Source organism: Tasmannia lanceolata, unplaced genomic scaffold (assembly GCF_043159265.1).
Source record: "Tasmannia lanceolata isolate RefF3 unplaced genomic scaffold, GAP_Taslan_0.1 ptg000018l, whole genome shotgun sequence".
NCBI classification, from domain to species: Eukaryota; Viridiplantae; Streptophyta; class Magnoliopsida; order Canellales; family Winteraceae; genus Tasmannia; species Tasmannia lanceolata.
The window spans coordinates 15,405,614-15,428,047 of NW_027518695.1; the positions used below are offsets into that span (position 1 = coordinate 15,405,614).

Genomic DNA, 22,434 nt, shown 5'->3' on the forward strand with positions numbered 1-22,434 from the left:
AGCCAATGTCAGAACCCTCTGATGATGCAGAGGCTTCAGTTAAAACGGGACCTCCTTCATGTAAGACTCGCTGGAAAAGGAATTACGGGAGACCAAGCCGCACTTGAGCGAGGTGACAACAAAGCCTCAACGTATGGGAGTAAACAAGTTCAAAGCAGGAGGTAATGTAGGAAATGTGCAAGGCATTGGGGATCCTATTTGTTTGAAGAGAAGGAAGAAGAGAAATAAAAAATGTGCAGTGACAGAGAGGAAAGGGATAAAGGTGAACACACCGCAAGGGGAGAACTAGGGGCCTACGAGAACTACTGAATCTGGAATAATGCCAGATCGGGGGAATCACCTCAAATAGTTACCCAAATGAGAGAAGTTTTCTGGAAGGGAAGTGATAAATCCCTCCTTTTGATTACTTGGGACACCCAGCAGCAGTGTATCAATGACTGCAGAGGGCTGATGTATTTCATGTCAGAAGGATTCAATGGGGCGGATTTATCACTTCCCTTTTGAATCCTTCTGACGTGAAGTACATCAGTCCCTCTGCAGTCATTGATACACTGCTGTAATCAAAAGGGGCGGATTTATCACTTCCCTTTCTGGAATGTAAGACTGCGAGCCTCTGAAAAAGGGGGCATGAGATCGACACAATGGTGTAACATGAATCAAAGACGTCGACAAAAATGGATAAACTGAACAACTTGTGGACCAGAAGGAACATAAGATGGGCGGCATTAAATGCCAGCAGAACAACAAGAGGGCATAATTATCATAAGGAGAGAAGATAAATTATTGGTGGAAGAATCAGAGACACAGCAGTTCAAAATATCTATTCTTACCTCTTCAACGGCCAGTGAAAAGAACTGGAAACTTATAGCAGTATATGGGCCGGCCAGGGCTAGATGCCACCGTCAGTTCTAGGCCAAGCTAGAGGACATACACGAGAACTGGAGAACTGGAGGGCGCCGTGAATTGTTGGGGTGATTTCAACATTGTGAGATACCTTCACGAAAAGAACCAACAAGGGAGAATCAAAAGGAGTATGAGGAACTTGTCCATATTCATCCATGATTGTGAGTTGGTTGACCTACTCTTAGAAGGAGCAAAAGTCTTGTGGTAAAATAATCAACCAAATTTCATCTTAAGCCGACTAAATAAAAGTCCATGGCTTTATGGCTTAAGGAAGAAGATGTGAATACTGATTTTTTTCACACGATGGCAAGCGCAAGGAGAAGGATAAACTATATTAACTGTCTCTAAGAGGGTTCTGCATTACTGGAAGACAAGGGCCAGATAAAAGGCTTGATCATCCAACAGTTAGTAAGATTAACTTTTCAAAAGACTATGAATGGAGACTGAAGTTGGAGGGTTTGACCTACAAAAATTAAAAGAAAAAAAGGATATGGCAGATTTGCTAGAAAGGAGATTTAAGGAAGAAAAAGAGCAACAATTTTTAACATGAGGAATGATAAAGCTCCTGGGTCGATGGCTTTCCGATGGCCTTCTTCAGTTCTCTGGGAGGTGATCAAGTTAGATGTCCTTGACTTTTTGTCAGAGTTGTACATCAGAGGTAGGTAGAGTAAGGAAATGAATACGACCTTTATCAGCCTCATACCCAAGAAAGAGGGAGCAATTAAGGTTAAGGATTACCGACCAATTAGCCTAATATACGGCATATACAAATTCCTGACCAACCAAAGTTTTGACCAATAGAGTAAGTTATAGTAAGCACCATCTCTCAATTTCAAGGAGCATTCGTGAAAGGATGGCAAATATTAGATGGACTTCTCATTGCTAACAAAGTGATAGACATTTGGAAAAGAGGACGTGGTAAGAAGGGGATAGTACGCAAAATAGACATGGAAAAAGGCATAAGATCCCGTCGAATGGAAATTCCTCAATTTTATCCAATGTCGAATGGGTTTTGGAGTGAAATGGAGGTCCTGGATATTGACGTGCATATCATTGGCCTCTTTCTCTGTATTACTCAGTGGCTCTCCTGCTGGTTTCTTCAATAGCTCGAAGGGTATCAGACAAGGTGATCCAATCTCACCGTAGTTGTTCATTATGGTGGTTGAAGCTTATTTGGATTAGAAATCCTATTTTTCTTTTCTTTTATGTTTCCTTCTTCATCTCGAGCTTCTTCTTCTTTCTTCTCTTCATTCTTCTTACTCTTTTTTTATCAGATCTTTTATTCGTTTTTCTATTTTCCTTCCTTTTTCAAGACTTTTTTTTTGCTTCAAATTCCTCTTTTTTTAAGAAATTTATTTATACATTTTTTAAGTTTTTCTTCAACTTCTTTTTTTTAAGGAATGTTTTTCTATTTTTCTTTTCTCTCTTTCTCCTTTTAGGATTTCTTTCTTTTGACGATTATCTACATTTTTTGTATTTTTTCCCTTTTTCTCTTAAAATCTGAGTGGCATGGGCAGAAAAATATGTCAACTTAAAAGATCTATAGATAAGAAAATTCTGGTCATAAAAACTCCCATAAAACATATAGATAATTATTATTTCTTTTTTTTTTGAAAGATGATAATTATTTTTTCATTAACATATATAATTTTTAATCTGACAATGGGCTTCTTTTGATACCTCAAAAAAATATTAGTATGTAATCTAATATGCAAAATGTTTTGGAAGTCAAATACGATTATGGTCATTATAGTTATAAAAGTTAATTCTGGTTCAAAAAAAAGTTACAGACTTAATTAGTTAACGTTTTCCAAAGAGGCCTTAACGACCCTTTGCAAATAAGACTAAATAAAAATAATCTTATGTGACCAAAGCACCCTACTTTTGACTACACCTAACCATTTATACAGACGAAGTAGAGTGAAGAACCTGTGACCATGTCACAACAGAACAATGTAGTATCACATGCATGTACACATAGTAAAATATGCCTACATACAGATGTATCCAAGCTACGTATACTAGTGCACAACAGTACATAGCAAGGTAATTCAATAATCAAATAACAGTGGACATTTGCCATAATAACCATTGCGTCCAAATCATGATATCTGAGGACGTGAAACATATGAGCTCTATGGTGAAGGCACAAAAGCGGAAGTGGGTCCTACTCAATAAACAAAAAAAAAAACCATGAACAGAAAGTGAAAGTCATCACAGTACACCTAATGAAAATGTGTTTCCATGTATGCACCCCCAGCAGAGGTATCTTATAAAGGAGAATGTCAAGAAGAGAGCTGGTAACATGTTGCACATTCTATGAAACATATCCATCATCGTACACTTTATAAAACAAAGACCATCACAACCATTTGAGAATTTGTAAAATATTGTTATTCAGCTATGTGGAAGACTCCATCTATCAGCTAAGAAACACATGCAACATGCTTAATATCCGATAGATGATGATGCATCAACGGCTTCTCCAGCATGATCAAATGATCACCTTGTTGTACATGTACCTAGGATGCCAGAGATTACACGACATTTTTGTTCAGGTATTCTACCTTGATGCACAGACCATGTTGATGCCTACAATGCACTGATGTGGTTGATGAAATCAGTGAACCTGACCTTTACATGTCAAGGTGTCACAAGTGGGGCCAGTGAGTGGACCGACCATGTCAAAGTGTTGGAGTGAGTCAAGTTGGAGAGAGTTTTCCTCTTTATTTTTTTGATCAAAATTTATTGAACAAAGACAGCAGAATATATCTGTTCAGCATGCAAAAACAGATATTATCTCTCCCCTAATTGCAAGAAAAACCACTCTAATAGTAACATATTGTTAGGTGCCTATATGGGTCTCACTTAGGGGAGAATAAATTAGTTTATATATTCTGGAATTTGCTCTATAATTGTTTGGTAAGGATGGGATTCTTAGAGATAAGGTTTATCTAGATTGACAAAGGTAGGAGTTTTAGAGAAGTGATCAAGTGGAATTTCAATAAATAACATGTTAGTAGAGGAAGTGGTAGAGTGGGCTTTTATAAATAACATGTAAGTAATCTTTTTCTAAGGAATGAAGAAATATATCCCAGAAATTGTGTTTTGCACACAAAGGAGGACTGACACTTCCCTCGAAGTGGGTCGTGAGGCCGATAATCCCTCTAAGAAGATCAACCACGTTGCGAACCGATATGGGTTCGTAACAATTGGATCATTGGGAGGAGACTATGAGAGAGATCAAAAGGCATCTAGCATCACTAAAAACCAGTCGTGAACTCGTGATTGAATGGCATCGGCATACGGCCTAAAGCTAGATGAACCTCCATGTTTGAAGAAGCTAAGCGAAGAGTTTAATTTGTGCTGGAGCAATGTCGAGAAGGCTTCCATGAACAAAGAAAGAAGAAACAAAAGAAGGAAAGGAAAGAAGAGAGAGAAATAAGATAGAAGAAAAAGAGAAAATGGCACGAAAGGTGTCGATGATTATCAGCGTCGTCAATTCTGACAAGGTCGTTGCTAAAAAATCTATCGTTTTGCTCAAATTGGTCAATGCCATCGAAAAGATCCTCACACACAACCATTTGTGCATCAACATCCCAATCATTCCACAAAAACACGACGAAGGAGCTTTGATGAATGGCACAATGAGATCGGTTTGAAAATAGAGCTGCCTCAACCCTTGATGAAGAAACAATGACTAATTGTAAGACAGAGAAGAAGAAAGGGAGAGAGAAGGAAAATGAAAAAGAAGAGAGAGAAGAATTTCGGAAAGTTCACAAGATCTCAATTTTCACCAACTGGCCAGCGTAATGTTACCTGCCTAGATGAGTCCCACTTAGGGTAGAACAAATTATTTTATTTTTTGTGGCATGTTCTCTCTAGTTGTTTGGTATGGATAGGAGTCTTAAAGATAAGGGTTATCTAGATTGGCTTGGGTAGGAGTTTTAGAGGTAATGGTCTTGTGGGTTTTCTATAAATAACATGTAGGTAGTCTTTTTCAAAGGAATGAAGAAATATATCCCAGAAATTGTGTTTTTGCACAATTTTCAAAAAAAAAAAATTTGTGTTTTTGCACACAAAGGACTGAGTCGACTGACCCTTCCCTTCAAGTGGGTCGAAAGACCAATCTTCCCTTTAAGAAGATCAATCACGTTGCGAAGCGATTTGGGTTTGTAACACAGATGTAGTGAATAGTCACCTTCATTAAACCATACATGATGGAGTAAGGGACTTTACAAGTACATTTATTAGTCTCACAGATTATGCTGAAGTGGAACACAACCAGAGTCAATATTTCTAAATAGAACAGACTTCAAAAAATAAGGGGAGACGGTGGATCACATTTTCATTCACTGCAAAGTCGCTCGTGAGGTATGGGGCGGGATACTATCAAGGTTTGGAATTGATTGGGTTTTTCCTTCCAATCTTAAAGATTTATTTGAAGGTTGGACCTGTAATCCTTGGAGGAAAAAAGGAAAGGTGTTATGGTCGCTTTCATTGGTGGCCACAATGTGGGTTTTGTGGATCGAAAGGAATAATAGAGTTTTTATTGGTAAAGCTAAATCTTCTTATTTTCTGTTTGTCAAGGCCGTTGCTTTAACTATCTCTTGGGCTAGGGCTCTTCCGCTTTTCCAATTTGTTTCGGCTTTCGAACTTTGGGAGGGTTGGAGAGTAGTTTGTAATAGTAAGGAAAATGTTGATGTTATTCTTCAGGCCTGGCGTCCTCCCCCTGATGGGCTCTTAAAGTTAAATTTCGATGGTTATAGTCTGGGTAATCCTGGCCCAGCCGGGATAGGGGGTGTCCTGAGAGACTCTGCCGGAGAGGTCATTAAGGCTTATTCGGGTCCGACTGGGACATCCGATTTGAGTGAAGCTGAGGTAAGAGCGGTTTATCAAGGCTTTCTATGTGTGAAAAGGAATAGGTTGAGCAGTTCCATTGTAGAAGGGATTCGCTTAATGACATAGGTGGCTCAGAGGCTCCTTGGTTCCTCCGTGGAGATTTCTTCGTTTCTTTGATGAGATAAAAGACATATCGGTAGGGCTTTCGATCTTATATTAGCATGCGAGAAGATTTGCTAATGATATTGCAGATAAATTGGCAAAAGATGGAGTTTCTAAGCAGGTTTTAGAGCTTTTTGATTTTTTACCGCCCTAATTTTATAGCGCAGGGTTGTCTCTGTTTTTCTTGGTTTGTATCTGTGTCTTTGTACTTGAGGGGGGACCTTCTCAGTCTTCCTTTTTTAATGAATTCTGTTACCATTCAAAAAAAAAAAAAACAGACTTTAAAAAAGAACAAAAACTACATGTTTTTTGTAAATAAATAATAAAAAGTCAATTTTTCATGACAATGAGTAACAACATCTTGATCTTGAAACACCGAACATCATATTAAAGATGAATTTCATTATCATGTGCACACAATCATCTAAATCTACCTTCAGTAATCAACAGGAAATTATTTACAAATCCTGTAAAGAGTAAGGTAGTCAATATATCAGATGGAATATAGTAATATGGAAGACAAACAAAGCAACGAGGTGCTGGAGTATACTATATTACTGGGATACCGGTGCAGGTATTGGATACTATCAGATCTGGTAGATGGATCCTTCAAATGCCAAAATCTTAGGATACGAATACCACAAGCATCCGATATGTGAGTATCACATATGGGTGAGAATCCTTTAAGAAAATGTTAAAAGTTGTTTAAATCAAGCATGGATTAAATTTTCAAAAGCATGGAGGCTTTAGATGGCCGTTTAGCCAATGAATAACATTGGCCGAGTCTCCATCCACAACAACTTTTTCCTACCCATCACGAGCAACAAGTCTCAATCCTTGATGAACGCTGAACTTCGGCTTCTATGGCATCAGCTATGCCAAGGGGACCAGCGAACGCCCATGAAATCAACCCATCCACGCCCCTAAGAACTTCACCAATGCCGGCAGGGCCCAGATTCCCCAAGCTAGAACCGTCAAAAGAGTAAGGTAGTCAATATATCAGATGGAATATGGTAATATGGAAGGCAAACAAAGCAAAGAGGTGCTGGACTATACTATATTACTAGGATACCGGTGGAGGTATTGGATACTATCAGATCTGGTAGATGGATCCTTCAAATACCAAAATCTTAGGATACGAATACCACAAGCATCCTATATGTGAGTATGACGTATGGGTGAGAATCCTTTAAGAAAATGTTAAAAGTTGTTTAAATCAAGCATGGATTTACTTTTCAAAAACATGGAGGCTTAAGATGGCTGTTTAGCAAATGAATAACAACCTTTTCCTACCCATCACGAGCAACAAGTCTCAATCCTTGATGAATGGCCTGAACTTCAGCTTCTGTGGCATCAACTATGCCAAGGGGACCGGCGAACACCCATGAAATAAACCCCTCCACGTCCCTAGGAACTTTGCCAATGCCGACAGGGTCCGGATTCCCCAACTTAGAAGCACGAAGCGGGTGCGGGTGTGGGGGCGGAGGCGGGAGCGGGGGCGACGAAGCGTGAGGGTCTAGAAGAATTTAAGTTTGGGAGCGCCATGGGATCGTGTATATAATATTTTCTTTATATATCTTTCAAAATAGAAGTTCATCAAAAAATAATAGTTTCTAAAAATTTTCATACGTATCTTTCAAATTTTAAGTACATTTAAAAGCAGTAATTTCTAACCATCTTCATTTTCGTTCACTCGTTCCTCGTGCCTTTCGAAGATCCACAAGCCTTTATGCTTGCTCCAATGAAGTACTTTGAAGAGTTGGAGGAGTTTGATGCAAGAAAGTTGATGATGGTAGGACTTATGGAGTAATAGAGGCAGGCTGGGAGCGAAAGCAGGCTTGGAGCATCATGGGAGAGGTTCCGTCTCTTTGGGGTCACGCTCCCTAGAAGCTCCTTCCTAAGGAGCGCCGAATCGGAGTTCCAAGGTGGGAGCGGCACCCCGAGGGAAGATTCTTGCTTCTAAGTTCCCCAAGCTAGAACCGTCAAAATTAAGTTTAACAAAACCAGGTGGAGGAGGACACCAACTCTGCACAACTTTATTCTTTGACCCCTCGCTATTACAAACCTCACGCCATCTCTCACATAGATCATAGGCGGACTGAAGAGCAAAGGATGGAAGCAGTTTGGCACAAGAAATCACCATAGCGACGACTTTTGTAAAGAGGAAATGAGCACTTTCGGCCTTTCCTTTAAAAATCGTTGCATTTCTTTCCTTCCAAATTACCCAAATGATAGCTACGAAGCACATCTTCCAAAGGTTTCTACCTTTGCTTTTCCATTGAACCTTGTACCAACCTAAGAACAATTGCGCAAGTGTCTTTGGGAAAACCCAACAAATGTCGAACATTTGAATCACATTGCACCAAATCTCTCTAGCTATTTTGCACGACTGAGCATCCTCCATATACATTACACAATGGTTGACAATCAGGATCTTCCTCTTTCTCAAAAAATCCACACTTTGAATGCGCTTCTTCAAGGCCGACCAACCGAAGGTAGAAATTGAGGGAGGCGACTGAAATGACCACACTATCTCTCCTACAATAAACTAACAACTCTTTTCTTAGAGTCCTCTCTCTCTCTCTCTCTCTCTCTCTATACCTTATGATTCTCATTTCCTTTATAATGAGGAGTATAAAGGAATAAAGAAGAAATTAAAGCTTGGGATTCTAAGATTCTCATTTCCTTTATGACGAGGAATATAAAATGAATATTCTAAAAGGGGCGTCTTTCTTGTATTTTTTTGAATGATCTGTGTGTGTGTGTGTGTGAAAATCAAACACCTATGGGCAAAAGAAAAAGTAAAACATGAGGATATGGATCATAGGAATACAACACCTATCTCACACCGTTATCCTTCATGTATCCTATTTGGGTCGGGTACTCTACCTGTTTTGAAGGAACCTGATTTTATGGGGAGTATATGCTTTCAACAATCTGAACTATTTTTTATAATAGTTATGCCTAAGAAGTGCAAAAACAAACACTGTTGAAGAATCTGGGAAAATCTTTTAGTCCCATCCGTACCAACAAGCTTCACCACAATCATGTCAACAGTTATTACCAATGGAATATATAAGAACAAAATTACTCGACCCACTGCAATAGTGGTCAAGTTCGCGATTTATTATATTCCACAGAAAGAGATAATGACTTCATTGAATCTCACCAGTACATATCACATCTCCATAGTACACATCAATAATGAGTGCCTTCACAATGTTGTGTTATTATATTTGGCATTTTGGAATAATATTTCTTGGGATGAAACATCCTTATGACCTCAATACATTCAAGGACAGCGAAACTGGGCAGAATGTTCCTATGCTTAGAGTTAACAGACGGGAAAAATGAAATAGAAAATGAAATGTATTATAAAATTCTAACTATTTTCGCATATCTTCAAGTGCATGGTTCTATAGCAATTACAGCAAAAGCCAATCCAGATGCACTAAAAAATAAAAAATAAAATCAAAGCATTCAGTGAAACCGAGTTCCAAATGGTAGATGTGTATGGTAAAGATGCACTTTTCATGGATTTAATTTTATGGAAGTTGGAAAGTAAACAATGTAACATAGACCATAGCGGCACCAATACATTTTTCAGTACTCACACTTTCAAGTCAGCATAAGTTCATTAGTGCCAAGGTGAGGGCGAAGGCACACACGAACTTCATGTTCTTCAGGTCCAACACGGAGCTTTGGAACCATAATCTCTAGCACAGTACCGGTCTCATCATAGTATGCTTCAAGCTTAGCATCCTCCGGGATTCTGGTCGCAAGAGGTATTTCTCTCACGAACTCCCCAGGAGGACAGTGCTCAGGAGATGGATCCGTGAGCTTGAATGTCCTATCATGCCTCTTTATGAAGGGCATGCAAGCTGTACTAACACAAAGTATTTTCACAATACCATGAGTAAGAGTGTTCCTCCAAGAAACTTTCACTCTCTGTAGGTCAGAGAAAGGCAAGCTAACCATTATCAAGTACCCTTCTTCATCCTCATATATAGTCTTTGCAGCAGTAACTGGCCCATATGTGTGTCTCATCACACCCGAAAAATCGTTCAACCATGTAGGCTCAATGGGGTGGATATCCATATCTTGAACATGATCCGAAAATGAATTAATTGGCAAGAAACACTCATCATCGTTCCCGTGCGGGAACAAATCCTTCCGCCGCTTGTTACAAATAGGTGAAAGGTCCACCCCATCCCCATTAATGTGGTTCGACGAATTTGTTGACAAATTCAAACTGGGCCCATTGAGCAATCTCCTTGCATATGGATGCAAAGAACTTTTCAAAGGGGGAGGAGGCCTCTCAAGCTCAAACTCTGTGTTGGGAAGATTTCTCCACAACCCGAAATCACTGGCTTCAAGCGGGATTGAGAAGTTCAAATCTCGTCCTGTCAGCTCCATCCATCTCTTGTGTTCATTCTCGGTGATCATAGAGAGATTGGGTGACCTTACAACCTCAATCCCATGCAAGCACTGCGGATTGGAAAGACCTCTATACTGTTTACGCTGCATTCTATGTGATCGAACAAAACCTTTATCAACACTGAACGGGAATTGTGGCTCTCCCAAACGAGAATGACCGTTCATGTAACTCCTCAGCTGCATCTTGCCCAAAGCATTCTCTGGCCTTTCCTTGAAAACCCACATATACATATTCTCCATATCATGTTGGACAAGGAAAACATCGAGACGAAGGTCTGACTTATCGAACCCAGACATTCCATTGGCATCCCGCGCAATCTTACCCTTTGATTTCTCGGCTAATACGGGCTTGAAGTAGAAATTGAAGAAAAACCAAGCGCCCCAAATGCTATCTCCACGCTTGGCACACTTTCGTCCGACCTTGGGGAGATTGAGGAGGGTCTCGGTCTCGTAGATTTGAGACCCAAGGCCAACATCTAGGATATCACAGGAGTCAATACTCCATTGAGGGCTTCGATCGGACGACAAGGGGAGGTTTATGTCAGGTGGGCGAGAGAGGACAATCTGCCTATTCATCTCTAGGTCGCAGTCATCATGGGCTGCGGCCGCACTCGAGTCCATTGACAAGAGTGTTGAGGGGTGATGATTTTCCATGGAAAGGGTTGTGAGGAGATCTTCTCCCATCTTTCTCTTGTATACCCCTTGATCTTATCAATCAACAAAAGCATCTCAAAAACAGAGTCATAGCTCCATTCAAGAAAACGCACCTCAGAAACCCTAGAATTATCAATCAATCTAGCAATACCACTCCAAATCCACCCCCAAAGACCATCAAAATCATAACATTAACCCTCAGACGAATTTCAGAATCCCTAGCAAAGAGAAACCCTAGAAAAATCAATACCCAAACCACATCATCAAAATCCCAACATCGAAACAAACCCTTTGACCAAAATTTTAGAAACCCTAGAAAACATCAATCAAAGTATATAGAGCAATAATACTCAAAACCCATCACCAAAATCCAATTTCAATACAAACCCACCAATTAATTTCAGAAACCATAAAAGTAGGACATTTTAGAAAAAAATTTCCTTTCCAAACTTCTCCACAAAATCCCATCTAGAGAACAGATCTACAAAAATTACCAAAACCCTAATACTAGAAATCCAGATAAAATGAATCAGATATTTATTTCGCTTCTTTTTTTTTTCTTTTACGTTACCTTCTGAAATCTGGGGCCTTAAAGAGTGCGTTAGAGGTAACGCGCGTCTTCTCCATTTTTTTCCGTCAGAAGATAAAAACAGAGAGTGAGAGAGAGAGAGAGAAGAGAGGTAGAGAGATAAACGATAACGGATTCTGTTTGAGAAAACCGTTTCATTAGACGGCAATCTCACGGCCACGGCCTACACCAGTTAGAACAGTCGTGTGAAAAAGAGCGTTGCCTTTAGTTGACGGTAACGGTGAGGTTGGTACCAGACTACTAGGGCTTGATTTATCTCACGTGGGTCAAAAGTGCCGTCAGATAGAGAAGACGCGTTCCTTATCTTCCTTTAGTTGGTGCATCTTATCATATATACGGTAGCTGTGAAAGCCGTATTTTTCTATCTCCTTACCAAAGATACGCAAATACTAGTGCCTAGGTGTGCAACTTGGGCCGGGTTCAACATGAAAAAAAAAGTTGAGTCGGGTTCGGGTCGGGGTCGAAGGCTTGGGCAAAGTGACCCGAGTGAAACCCGACATTTTTATCATTTTTACTTTTAGTAAGCTTAAAAGGTCAGGTTGGGTCGGGTTGAACTTGGGTGGGGTCGGGTTCGAAATGTAAAAAAAAGGTTATTCCAGGCCGGTTCACGTTGAACCTCATTGGGTTGGAGCCCGAGTTGGGTCAGGTTTGGGTTGAGTAAATCCCGACCCAACCTGACCGAGTTGCATCCCTAACTAGTGGGATCATATATAGGGAAGCTGCCAAAGCTATATTTGTTCTGTCATTTGTGTTCCGCGCGCATCGACTAGTCCCGAGTTATTCACATTCTGCACGACACATCGACATTTAGAGTCGCGTCTGTACTTAAAAGGACCTTGCCATCTATGCAAAGGCAGATGAGCCCAATGAAGCATTGTCGTTCCCCTCTTTTTCTCAATCGCTTGAAATCCAATTCCTGGGATGTAATCGTGTTTCAGTCGTTGAACCCCTTGAATTGGGCACCCTAGGACTCACATGCATCAGACACGCCACACACACATCACCCGATTGCACCGGACCGCACTTTAGACCGAACGCTTGGGCTTGCATGATCGATTTTAAATTTAAAAATAAGTGTAAGCTAATGGAAATTAGAGGGCATTGATTACGAAACTAGAAAACCCATTGATCATGGCCCGCAAATAACTATTGTCCATTCATTTTCAAGTCCATCATGGTAGTTAGGATCAACGAATTGGGGTGGGGCTCGTGAGTATTATTGTAGTCTTTGGTAGCGTGACGATCTGCCATACATTGTAGATTGGCGGGCCCATGGGTGATCAATGTTGGATGGTAATTCCATCAAATAACTACCATTCCATCTATGATTAGATGTTCTGATCAAGGGAAATGATATCAGCAGAACCATGTTTTGATAATTGGATGATAACATCTTGTCTTTTATTATTTAAAAAGCCGTCTTAGGTTATTAGTGTTCCCAAAAGGCCTTCACAAGCCAATTTAAAAAGAAAAGACAAGCTAGCTTCGTGCAATTGTTAAAACATGGTTGTGCAGATGTCATTGATGTCATTTCCCTCGGATCAAAATGCCCCATTATTAGTTTAGCTCTGTTTGGTTGCCTCCCCTCAGTGGAAACGATAGTGAAAAATGCGAGATTGAGCGGAGACAATCAAACAGATTTGTAATTTTTTGGTAAGTGATTTTGCTTCAATTTCATTTCAAATCAAGGAGTGTGTGACACTAATGTACAAAAAAAAAAAAAAGACAAAAAAGGATAAAAACTATGTATTAAATATTAAAATTTCATACAATTTACGCCACTCGTATAGTATCACGACTGCCCAGTTCAAGATCTGGAAATTGTCTAGGCGTCGGTGGTGGGGAGGGCGGCGCATCCCGAAGGCAAGATAGAGGCATCATTTCAGTTCTACAAAGGGGGCAACTAGAGTGAGAGTAAAGCCACATATCAATACAAGGAACATGAAACAAGTGGTTGCACTTAGGTAATTGGCGCACCTCTTCTCCCTCCTTTAACTCGCAAAGGCACACTGAGCATGTGATCTCGCGTAAGCCCTCCTCCTCTGCGTATCTGTACCTTGGGGCCAATTGTACTGTGGAATTCTCTAAGTCGGTTGTTGTTTCTTCATCGATGGATAAGTGTTGGTGGCGTGAGAGGCTTTGTGGATGCTCAGTTGGGAGGTGAGGCCTTCGGCGGCGCCCACTGCACCACCGGAGGGCTATGCCGATGCAGTCGTAGATCGCCGACACAACAACTACTGTTATCGTCATGATTAGGAGGAGCAAGAAGAAGGAGAAACCAAGTCTTGGGGCTTCTTTGTCCATTGGGAAACTTGCATGGCTACAGCCAAGAGCTATCCTTAAACATATACAATGGCGTTGATCTCAAAGACTCTAAATGGCACTACTATGTGCATGATGTATAAATATGTATAATATATTAATATATATGCAAATGATATAGGCACAAACAGGTTTTGATAATAAGCACGGAATCAACTTGTTCTATATACTTTAACTAGCTGTCAAAGGCTACGAATTTCTACAAATCAAAATATATCCATGACTTTAAGCCAAAGATCCACACCCGTACGGGTTTTAGTATACAATTCATGTTGAAAAATTCTGCTAAATATCAGCAATCTTGATTATATAGGCAAAAAATCAGCAGTATTGATGCACACATACATGTACGTATGTGACTCTCTCTCTCTCTCTCTCTCTCTCTCTAATAAAGGAAAAAACTTCACTAATCAGTGTGTGCCAAATGAAGAGAAGTGTACCATTGCGGGTATAAATAAAATGAAAATGCATTTAGGAGTTGTAATTGTTAGGATGTACACGAATCTAATCAAAATATTACATGGATTTTTTTGTAGGGCTGATTTAGAAACTGTAGTTACTTGGAAATACATTAGCGGGCTGAACATAGCTTACAAGCATACCCAAAATGATTTTAATTACAAGCTATGTTCAGCCCGCTAAAACATGAATTGTACAATTTTAATTAGGACTATAAAATCCAGGTTTTAGCTTATAAAATCTAGGTTTTAACTTGTAAAATCCAGGATTTTACTATCCTAGATTATAAAACCCATGTATCCGAACGGCCTATCATAAAATCACAATATTGTGCATATTCTCCATGAGCTAATGACTATTTAGGAGTTTGAGATTTTTTTTAATCATTGATGGTTATAGGAAAGATGAAGTTCTCTTCTCATGAAAAATTAAGTAATTTGATTCGCATGTGTGGGCAGCAGAGAGAAGGCACTCCTTAGAGATACGATCGTACTATGCTATTTTCATCACCTACGGCTACCCTAAGATGGTCGACAAGTCTCTATGCGAGAGAGAGAGAGAGAGAGAGAGAGAGAGAGAGAGAGAGAGAGAGATTCATCACGAATCTTTGCTGCATTATCATGAGGGTGGAAAGGATGGCGATTTACATGTGTCTACGGGAAATAATTATGGGAAAAAAATCCATGGTCTAGTAGGGTTACAGAAATCAACACTGTGTTTATGGATTCGATTTTTCTACTCACTAGCTGATGCAGATGCTGGTGAAGCTATACCAAGAACGTGGGGCGTGAAATAATTCATTATTTTCAAATTTTAACTTCTATTTTTGTCATCTTTGTAACTTATTTTTTATATTAGCCGGGTAGATTCTTTCACCTTCTTCATGAAAATTTTCTAAAGGATTCATTGGCGGACCCCAACTAGTTTGGGACAAAGGCTTAGTTGAGTTGACTGGAGTTGTATTTGTAACTTATTTTTTAAGTATCGAATCTTATTCATTTGAATTGATTTTGGTATCAATAGAAAGGCTTTTCAATTACCAATCTATTGAGGCTAAAATCATGCGATTTGGATGTGATTTGACAATGACGATTTATTTATATGGTATGTGCCTACAACGGAATTTCTAATTTAGGGTTTTTTTTTTGTAATGTCTAATGTTTATTTGTGTTGCTTTAGATAGATGATTTAGATTTATTGTTTAGGTCTTAAGTTACCATTTATTGTTTCTTTTCTTTGGGTTTTTGTTATCTATACAATGTAATAACATGAGAGAGAGAGAGAGAGAGAGAGAGAGAGAGAGAGAGAGAGAGAGAGAGAATTTTTGGAAGAGTCTATAAAGAGAGGCTTGGCGTTTTCACGCGGTTTAAGGAGCTCGACTCATTCATGTGTCATATTGGAGTTTTTCCTCGAAACGGTAGTATGGAATTTTCAAGGGAAGTGATATCCCTCCCCCCCCCCCCCCCCCCCCGCGGGGAGATTTTAGCTGTTTGCGCTTCTGGATTCAAGGAATCCTTTTCAAGGCTGAAGACAATGAAACCACCACCTCACCCACATGATTAACGGCCTTGATAAACCATTTACTGATACTCAATCTTCATTTACACTTTATTAAAATACATTCAACAACTAATAACATAATAACATAAAGTGCAATCTCAATGACTCTTATTTATTTTTTATTTTCCATTTAGATTACATAAGCAATAACATAATAACTTGAAGTGTAATCTCAATTACTCTTCATTTATTTTTTACTATCGATTTAGATTACATATGCGTGTTTACACCTTCTTGAACATAACAGGAAATGATTCACCCTGGAAGCCCAACCATCTGCTCTCATCCTCATAAAAAATACCCAAGTCCCCACAGAGAACCCTGCATGAAGAACAAACATTGGGGCAGAAAACAAGCTTGTATTCATCTCCATTTTTCTCAATATTAAACCAGTTACTGACCGTCTCCCTGCCCGGATTTCCAGTCACCCCACCCGTCGTCACATAAATCCGTCCGGTTGCATCATCGGGGTTTGCCAGCCTCCAAACCGTAGATTGTACGCAGATTGTAGCCGCTGAGAACTCGATATTTACATCCTCTGTCAATTGTATGGTCGAGGATTGGTCGGCCGGCAGGAATTTCAATGGAAGACCTTGTGACGCTTCGGCATTTTCTTGGGCAACATTGAATGGACATGTTCCATTTTTGGCAGCGAGAGCCAGACCCCCGCCGTTTCCACGAACGACAGGAAGGATGTAGTATTCTACACCGGATTGGAGTACGTGACCATCGGGTTTGCCAGCCTCCAAACCGTAGATTGTACGCAGATTGTAGCCGCTGAGAACTCGATATTTACATCCTCTGTCAATTGTATGGTCGAGGATTGGTCGGCCGGCAGGAATTTCAATGGGAGACCTTGTGACGCTTCGGCATTTTCTTGGGCAACATTGAATGGACATGTTCCATTTTTGCCAGCGAGAGCCAGACCCCCGCCGTTTCCACGAACGACAGGAAGGATGTAGTATTCTACACCGGATTGGAGTACGTGACCATCGACATCAAGTACATCGTCGGCGGTTGCCGGAGAGATACTTACGGCGAGGGCTGAAAGTAAGAGGGCTGAGAGAAGTAGGCCTAACTTCATGGTTGATAACTTGAACGTTAGTGAAGAGAGATGGGAAGATATGGATTCAATTGGGTTAAGGTTGATACTTATATAGAAGAGTAGCATCATGGAATATGCAACATCTTATTGAACAGTACGATATCAGCTGCCTTCGATAAGTCTTCGTTCTTTTCTCTTCTACATCTTGTCAAAGTTTGCCGGATTTACTGACTGCTGCTTTTCGTTAACGTATGTTCCAAACCATTCATTTTCGGTTCCCAGATTTAAGAAAAAATAATTTCTAGTATTGAGGCCATGGGTGTGTACCACATACATAGTTGAATATCTGCACCGAGGCCTTTCTTTGGATAATGAGACGAAATTTGGGGCCCACTTATTTGATGATCCAACCATTCATCTGTTGGGCCCCACTATTAAAGGGTCCTGAGCTCATGATCCATTAATCTCTCCGTCAGAATCTCAGAATCCTAGTGTTTGTGGAGACTTTTCCGATAGATGCGGACCTTTGTGGCCTTTTTATATATGTTCTAAAATCCATTTAAAGGGCAAAAACCAGAAGATCAGAATCATTGGAAGGGCAGGATTTTTGGGTCATGGGTCACCAATACAACAAAGAGTTTATTAATATAGGGGAGTGATAAATCGACTCCCCATGTCTCTTTCTCTCTCCTTTGGGTTAGAGAGAGAAAGAGGAGAGAGATAGATACATGGGGAGTCGATTTATCATTCTGGGGAGTCGATTTATCACTGCCATCCTTCCACAATATCAACCATCCGAGGACATTTTCTGCTACAGAGAGAAACATCCTCGATCACACAAATAGTTTCATCTTGACGTGCATCAGCCATGCTAGCTATTTGATGTAGGACATACTTTTAGAGTTTCCTAGTTTCATTTTCTTATTGATTTCGTTTTTTGGTAGCTAGAATTTGCCTTTTTTAGAAAGGAATTATCTACTGGAGGTAGATTTTTATTTCTAAAGTTGAGTAAGGTTTGATTTCTATTTCTATTGGTAGCTGTAATCATGGTTTTAAATTTCGGATTTGGTACCTGCCCTCATCGAAACTGAAATTTCGGCCAAAATCCGGTACACCGTTAAAAAATGAGAAAACTGTTTGTGAGCTTGAGCTCATATAGCTTATATGAGCTCAAGTTCCACAAACACATGGGTCCCACGTTTTTTAGGGTGATTTAGAGCATTCATTTAAAAGGCCTTTACATAGATATGGTGTGCACAAAAAATCAGGTCCATAAGATCATCCAACCCATCCAAAAGTGGAGGGAAAAAAGTATAGACACTATTTGTTGTCAAATCTGCCTATTTTTTGCCCTCGACTTTAATGGACCTGATTTTTGGTACACACGTTATCTATGATAGGGCCTTACAAATGAATTGTTCGGATCACCACAAAAAATGTGCGACCCATGTGTTTGGGAACTAGAGCTCATATAAGCTTATATGAGCTCGAGCTCACGAACAGTGAGCCCTTAAAAAAGTATATTATTTATTACCAAATTCCGGCCAAAATTATCAAAATCAGCCGAATTTCAGTAATTTCAGCCGAAATATCAGACGATCCTTACTGTTAAAAGCCTGGACGACTAAAACTGTGTTGTTCTCCCTCTCTCTACGTGTCATCCTTCTCTCATCTTTTACAAAAATCCCATGCCCTTGTATGAGTTGTATCTAAAGGTTTTAAATTTCGGCCAAAATCCGGACCAAAATTTCGGATTTTGGTAAGGACCAAAACCAAAATTGCCGAAATTTACCAAATTTCGGCGAAATTTAAGATAAATATTATTTTTTTATTCCTTTACATAATTCCAGCCGAAATTAATTTTGCCCGAAATTTCTGCCCAAAAAACGACATTTCGAGCTCCCGTTACCAAATTTCGGTTTCAGATAGGACTGAAATTACCTCCGAACCCGAAATTTAAAACCTTTGTTGTATCACAAAATCTCTCAATTGTGTCTAATTTCACGGGGCATTTTTCCATTTTGCCTTCCTGAAGTTATAGCAAAGATCCCGCCACCTGTAACCCTTATCGTGCCACGTGTTTCTTTATGCGTGACGTGTTGGGTCTGATTTCTGTTTTTCCCTCAGCTCAGCTCTGCTCAGCTCGCTCTCTCTCTCTCTCTCTCTCTCTCGGCGGTAATCACCTTCCATAAGCCTCCAAACAGCAACGGCCACCCAGAAACCCTCATTGTTGAACTTGTAATTCTGATGAAAGAAGGGTATGAGTTTCCCTAGGTCAAACAAAACAAATGGAGTCATTACAATTTATTTGGGAGATGTTTATTATTATAAATAAAAAAATCAGATTTTTGGGTTAAATTTTTTCCATTTCGGGCGAAATCCGAAATTTCAGGCAAAATTACTGGAATTTCGGTTAAAATAATGTATTGTTTCGGGTATAATTGATTTCGATTTCGGTCCGTCGAATTTCGGATTTTGGTCGAAATTTTAAACCATTGCTGTAATTAGTAGGCTAGTTTTTGTTTATAAATATGTTAATGTGAAAGAAGCGAGAATAGTGAACCATTGTTGGGATCGATAGGATGAGTGGCCAGAAACAGACACTGCTAGAGATGTATGGCGGAGATTGGCTCTAATGGTGTCCCGGACTGCTTACTCAGGAATGTTGGAACATGTTAGACTAGGTTCTTAAAACATTTTTCATGGAAATAGAAATCTTTGTATAAGCCAGGAACCAGAACTCAAAATTATCCACAGTAACTAGCTGTATGTATTTTTGGGTTGGCTTGTTCACATTCACACTTGGGTTGATTCTGTTTAACTTCCATATGGGAATCAGGACCTGCAAACAATCATAAGATTCAAGAAAATGTCTAAGAATAGATTCCCTCTCTCTCTCTCTCTCTCTCTCTCTCTCTCTCTCTCTCTCTCTCTCTCTCTCTCTCTCTCTCTCTCTCTCTCTCTCTCTCTCTCTCTCTCTCCGTGTGTGTGTTACATTCTTAGATTGAATTCCCCATTTGAAAATTTTGTGGACATTTCTAAAAATCAGCTATAGCCTTTATATTAATGATCTTGTACTTTGCAGTTTCATTGAAAATTCAATACAAAATACTTAAGAACATTGCAACTTCCTGACCCACAGGGTAATTTGGTCAAAACATAGATTGTTATAAGCAATCAGGAAAAGATTACTCTTTCTGATGTAGAAAAACACCACCTTTAAGAAAATATTCAAAATTCTAGACCTTCAGTATGAATTTCTATAAATGCTTGATTTCCCACAAGATGTTTTCTTTTAGGCTCTGTTCACTTGTGTTCCCGGGAAAGCAAATCCCTGGAAAACAACCTCTTTTTTCCTTGACAAGACAGAATTCAGGTGTTCACTTGCTTTCTTGAGAAAATAACAAGCCTAGGTGGAAGATGTCAAATAATGACATGGAAACTGCCAACAATGATATGGAAATGTCTCTTTTCTCACAAGTGTGGGAAACCAAATCCCACTATTTTGGTCGGATGTGCTTTTCCGGGAAAACTAGTGAAAAAAGGTGGGCAAGCAGTTTCTCGGGAAACCTTTTCTTGCACAATTCTTGCGCACGTGAACAGGCGTCGGAAACCTTTTCCTACACAGTTTCCCTGGATTTCTTTTCCTAATGCCACGTCAGATTCCCGGGAAACCTTTTCTTTTCCTTTCCCGGGAAAGCAAGTGAACAGAGCCTAGTGGTTTCCATTTCCACCAAAAATTTCAAAATACATTCTAAAATTGATTCATGTAATACTGTGTTTTATTATCAGTACTTCTTTGAGTGGTTGCATTTAGTTATGGTTTTCAAAGCAAGTGACCAACTATGAATTCTGAAAGATGAGTTTAGTTATCTTTTAATTGTAAATCAGTGAAAACTAAAACTGGATCCATGAAAGTTCTTTTCACTTGAAATTACCTTGTTGGGAATTCTAACCAATCCTCCATTAGCAGAACAAAATGCAAGAGATCCGTCACTGCTAAATGCAATCTTCTCATTAGAGATAAACAACATCCCTGAAATAGGACCAGCTGTGGTTGACAAATAGCATTGGCAGGATTTCAGCAGCTTCTCTGTTTCCCCAACAATGAAAATCTGTTTGAACACCTTCTCAACACCACCACCTTGTAGAATCCTAGCCCACAGACTCAATTTACCCTTCACAGTTTCAGAGAAGTTAGGCCCCAGGCTCACTGAAATTTTCAGCTGTCAAAAGAAAATCAGATCTCTCCACCAGTACATTTCTTATATTAGTCCATATATCAGCTCAGGAACTTAGTTATCAAAACACACTCTCTCTCTCTCTCTCTCTCTCTCTCTCTCCATGATGCTTTTATTTTAGGGTACAACGCATGTCGAAAAAGTCTTGCTACAAATCAGCAATCATGATTATACGGAGATTTAATATGGTGTTAGCCCCTATAGTTCAGTCTTTTTAAGAAAGCATTGTTAAGGGTTACACCATAGGTTGATCCATTTGACGGGCCACAACATAAATAGGTTGTTGCCCAAAAAGTAATTTCCATAGGATGATCCCAGCCCTCCGATCTAGAGAAGAACTACTTATTATGGAAACCACTCTAGATCGAAGGGCTGGGATCATAATATAGAAATGATTTTTCATTTGCAACCTATGTACGTTGTGGCACATCAAATGGACGGCTCGGATCATCCTATGGTGTACACCGTTCAATACTTTTTGAAAAATACTTGACAATACAGGCTTACACCATATAAAAATACTTCACAATCATTAATCCGAATATCACTCTCAGGATTGAATGGGTCCTACATGGGATGTGTATAATCAAGATCGTTGATCCATTGGACCATCATGAAAATACTTCACAACCATTAGATTAAGGTCCACAAAAACCAATGCTTCAATAGTCTTGGGAGTATAGATCAAGATACTACAATCATCTAATCAATGTGGGGAATGGAATTGGGCCAGACGTGTTTTTCTGCCTGATCAACGGACGTGATCATTTCCCCATGGCACGCAGGGCCCAAGGTTATATTGCGCTGCAAGCCTGCAAGCTATCCACGACGCTGAAAATTTCGGGATATTCCAGCTTACACCATACAGAGGCGTTAACTAACCAACTTCTCCAAAAGCTTAAGCTATTGGATAAAGGCGTTATATTCTGACATACGACACACCAACCGCGAAATGCCTTTTGCGAATGGACCCTAGCAAATAAAAGACAATTTTAATTGGAAACTGGTTGATTTCGCTCCATTATCAAAACATGGTACTCTGAATATCCGTACCCTTTTATTAAATAAGAAAATTTAGCATCTAATTTCAGGGAAAACCCCCTTGGAATGAGGCCGCTACGAAACCGATTACCATTTATTTTCTTTTTGGAGCTTGCAGATATCAATTCCCCGGAGCATTATTATGGGCTTTGTTTATTAGTGAGCTAGATGAAATTAAT

At 39.6% G+C, this 22,434-nt stretch overlaps 3 protein-coding genes and 1 pseudogene across 4 annotated transcripts; all 4 read right to left on the reverse strand.

Annotated features, from left to right (window-relative positions):
* Positions 1–9,263: 9,263 nt before the first annotated feature.
* On the reverse strand, positions 9,264–11,725 carry LOC143851239 (uncharacterized). Of its 2 annotated transcripts, none has more exons than XM_077360588.1 (2): positions 11,570–11,725; positions 9,264–11,232 (listed from the first exon to the last, which is right to left on the reverse strand). In XM_077360588.1, the coding sequence occupies exon 2, from the start codon at positions 11,026–11,028 to the stop codon at positions 9,526–9,528; it is 1,503 nt and encodes a 500-aa protein (XP_077216703.1). In that variant the 5' UTR covers positions 11,029–11,232; positions 11,570–11,725; the 3' UTR covers positions 9,264–9,525. The 2 variants fall into 2 exon arrangements, with proteins under 2 accessions (XP_077216703.1, XP_077216704.1); XM_077360589.1 differs by having other exon boundaries at positions 9,264–11,216; positions 11,570–11,716.
* Positions 11,726–13,360: 1,635 nt separating this feature from the next.
* On the reverse strand, positions 13,361–13,837 carry LOC143850090 (RING-H2 finger protein ATL2-like). The gene has a single exon (XM_077359401.1). The coding sequence runs from the start codon at positions 13,835–13,837 to the stop codon at positions 13,361–13,363; it is 477 nt and encodes a 158-aa protein (XP_077215516.1).
* Positions 13,838–16,051: 2,214 nt separating this feature from the next.
* LOC143851501 (kunitz trypsin inhibitor 5 pseudogene) lies at positions 16,052–17,068 on the reverse strand (annotated as a pseudogene).
* Positions 17,069–19,653: 2,585 nt separating this feature from the next.
* LOC143850091 (putative GEM-like protein 8) lies at positions 19,654–21,347 on the reverse strand. Its single transcript, XM_077359402.1, has 3 exons — positions 21,341–21,347; positions 20,912–21,186; positions 19,654–19,815 (listed from the first exon to the last, which is right to left on the reverse strand). The coding sequence occupies exons 1-3, from the start codon at positions 21,345–21,347 to the stop codon at positions 19,654–19,656; spliced, it is 444 nt and encodes a 147-aa protein (XP_077215517.1).
* Positions 21,348–22,434: the final 1,087 nt, after the last annotated feature.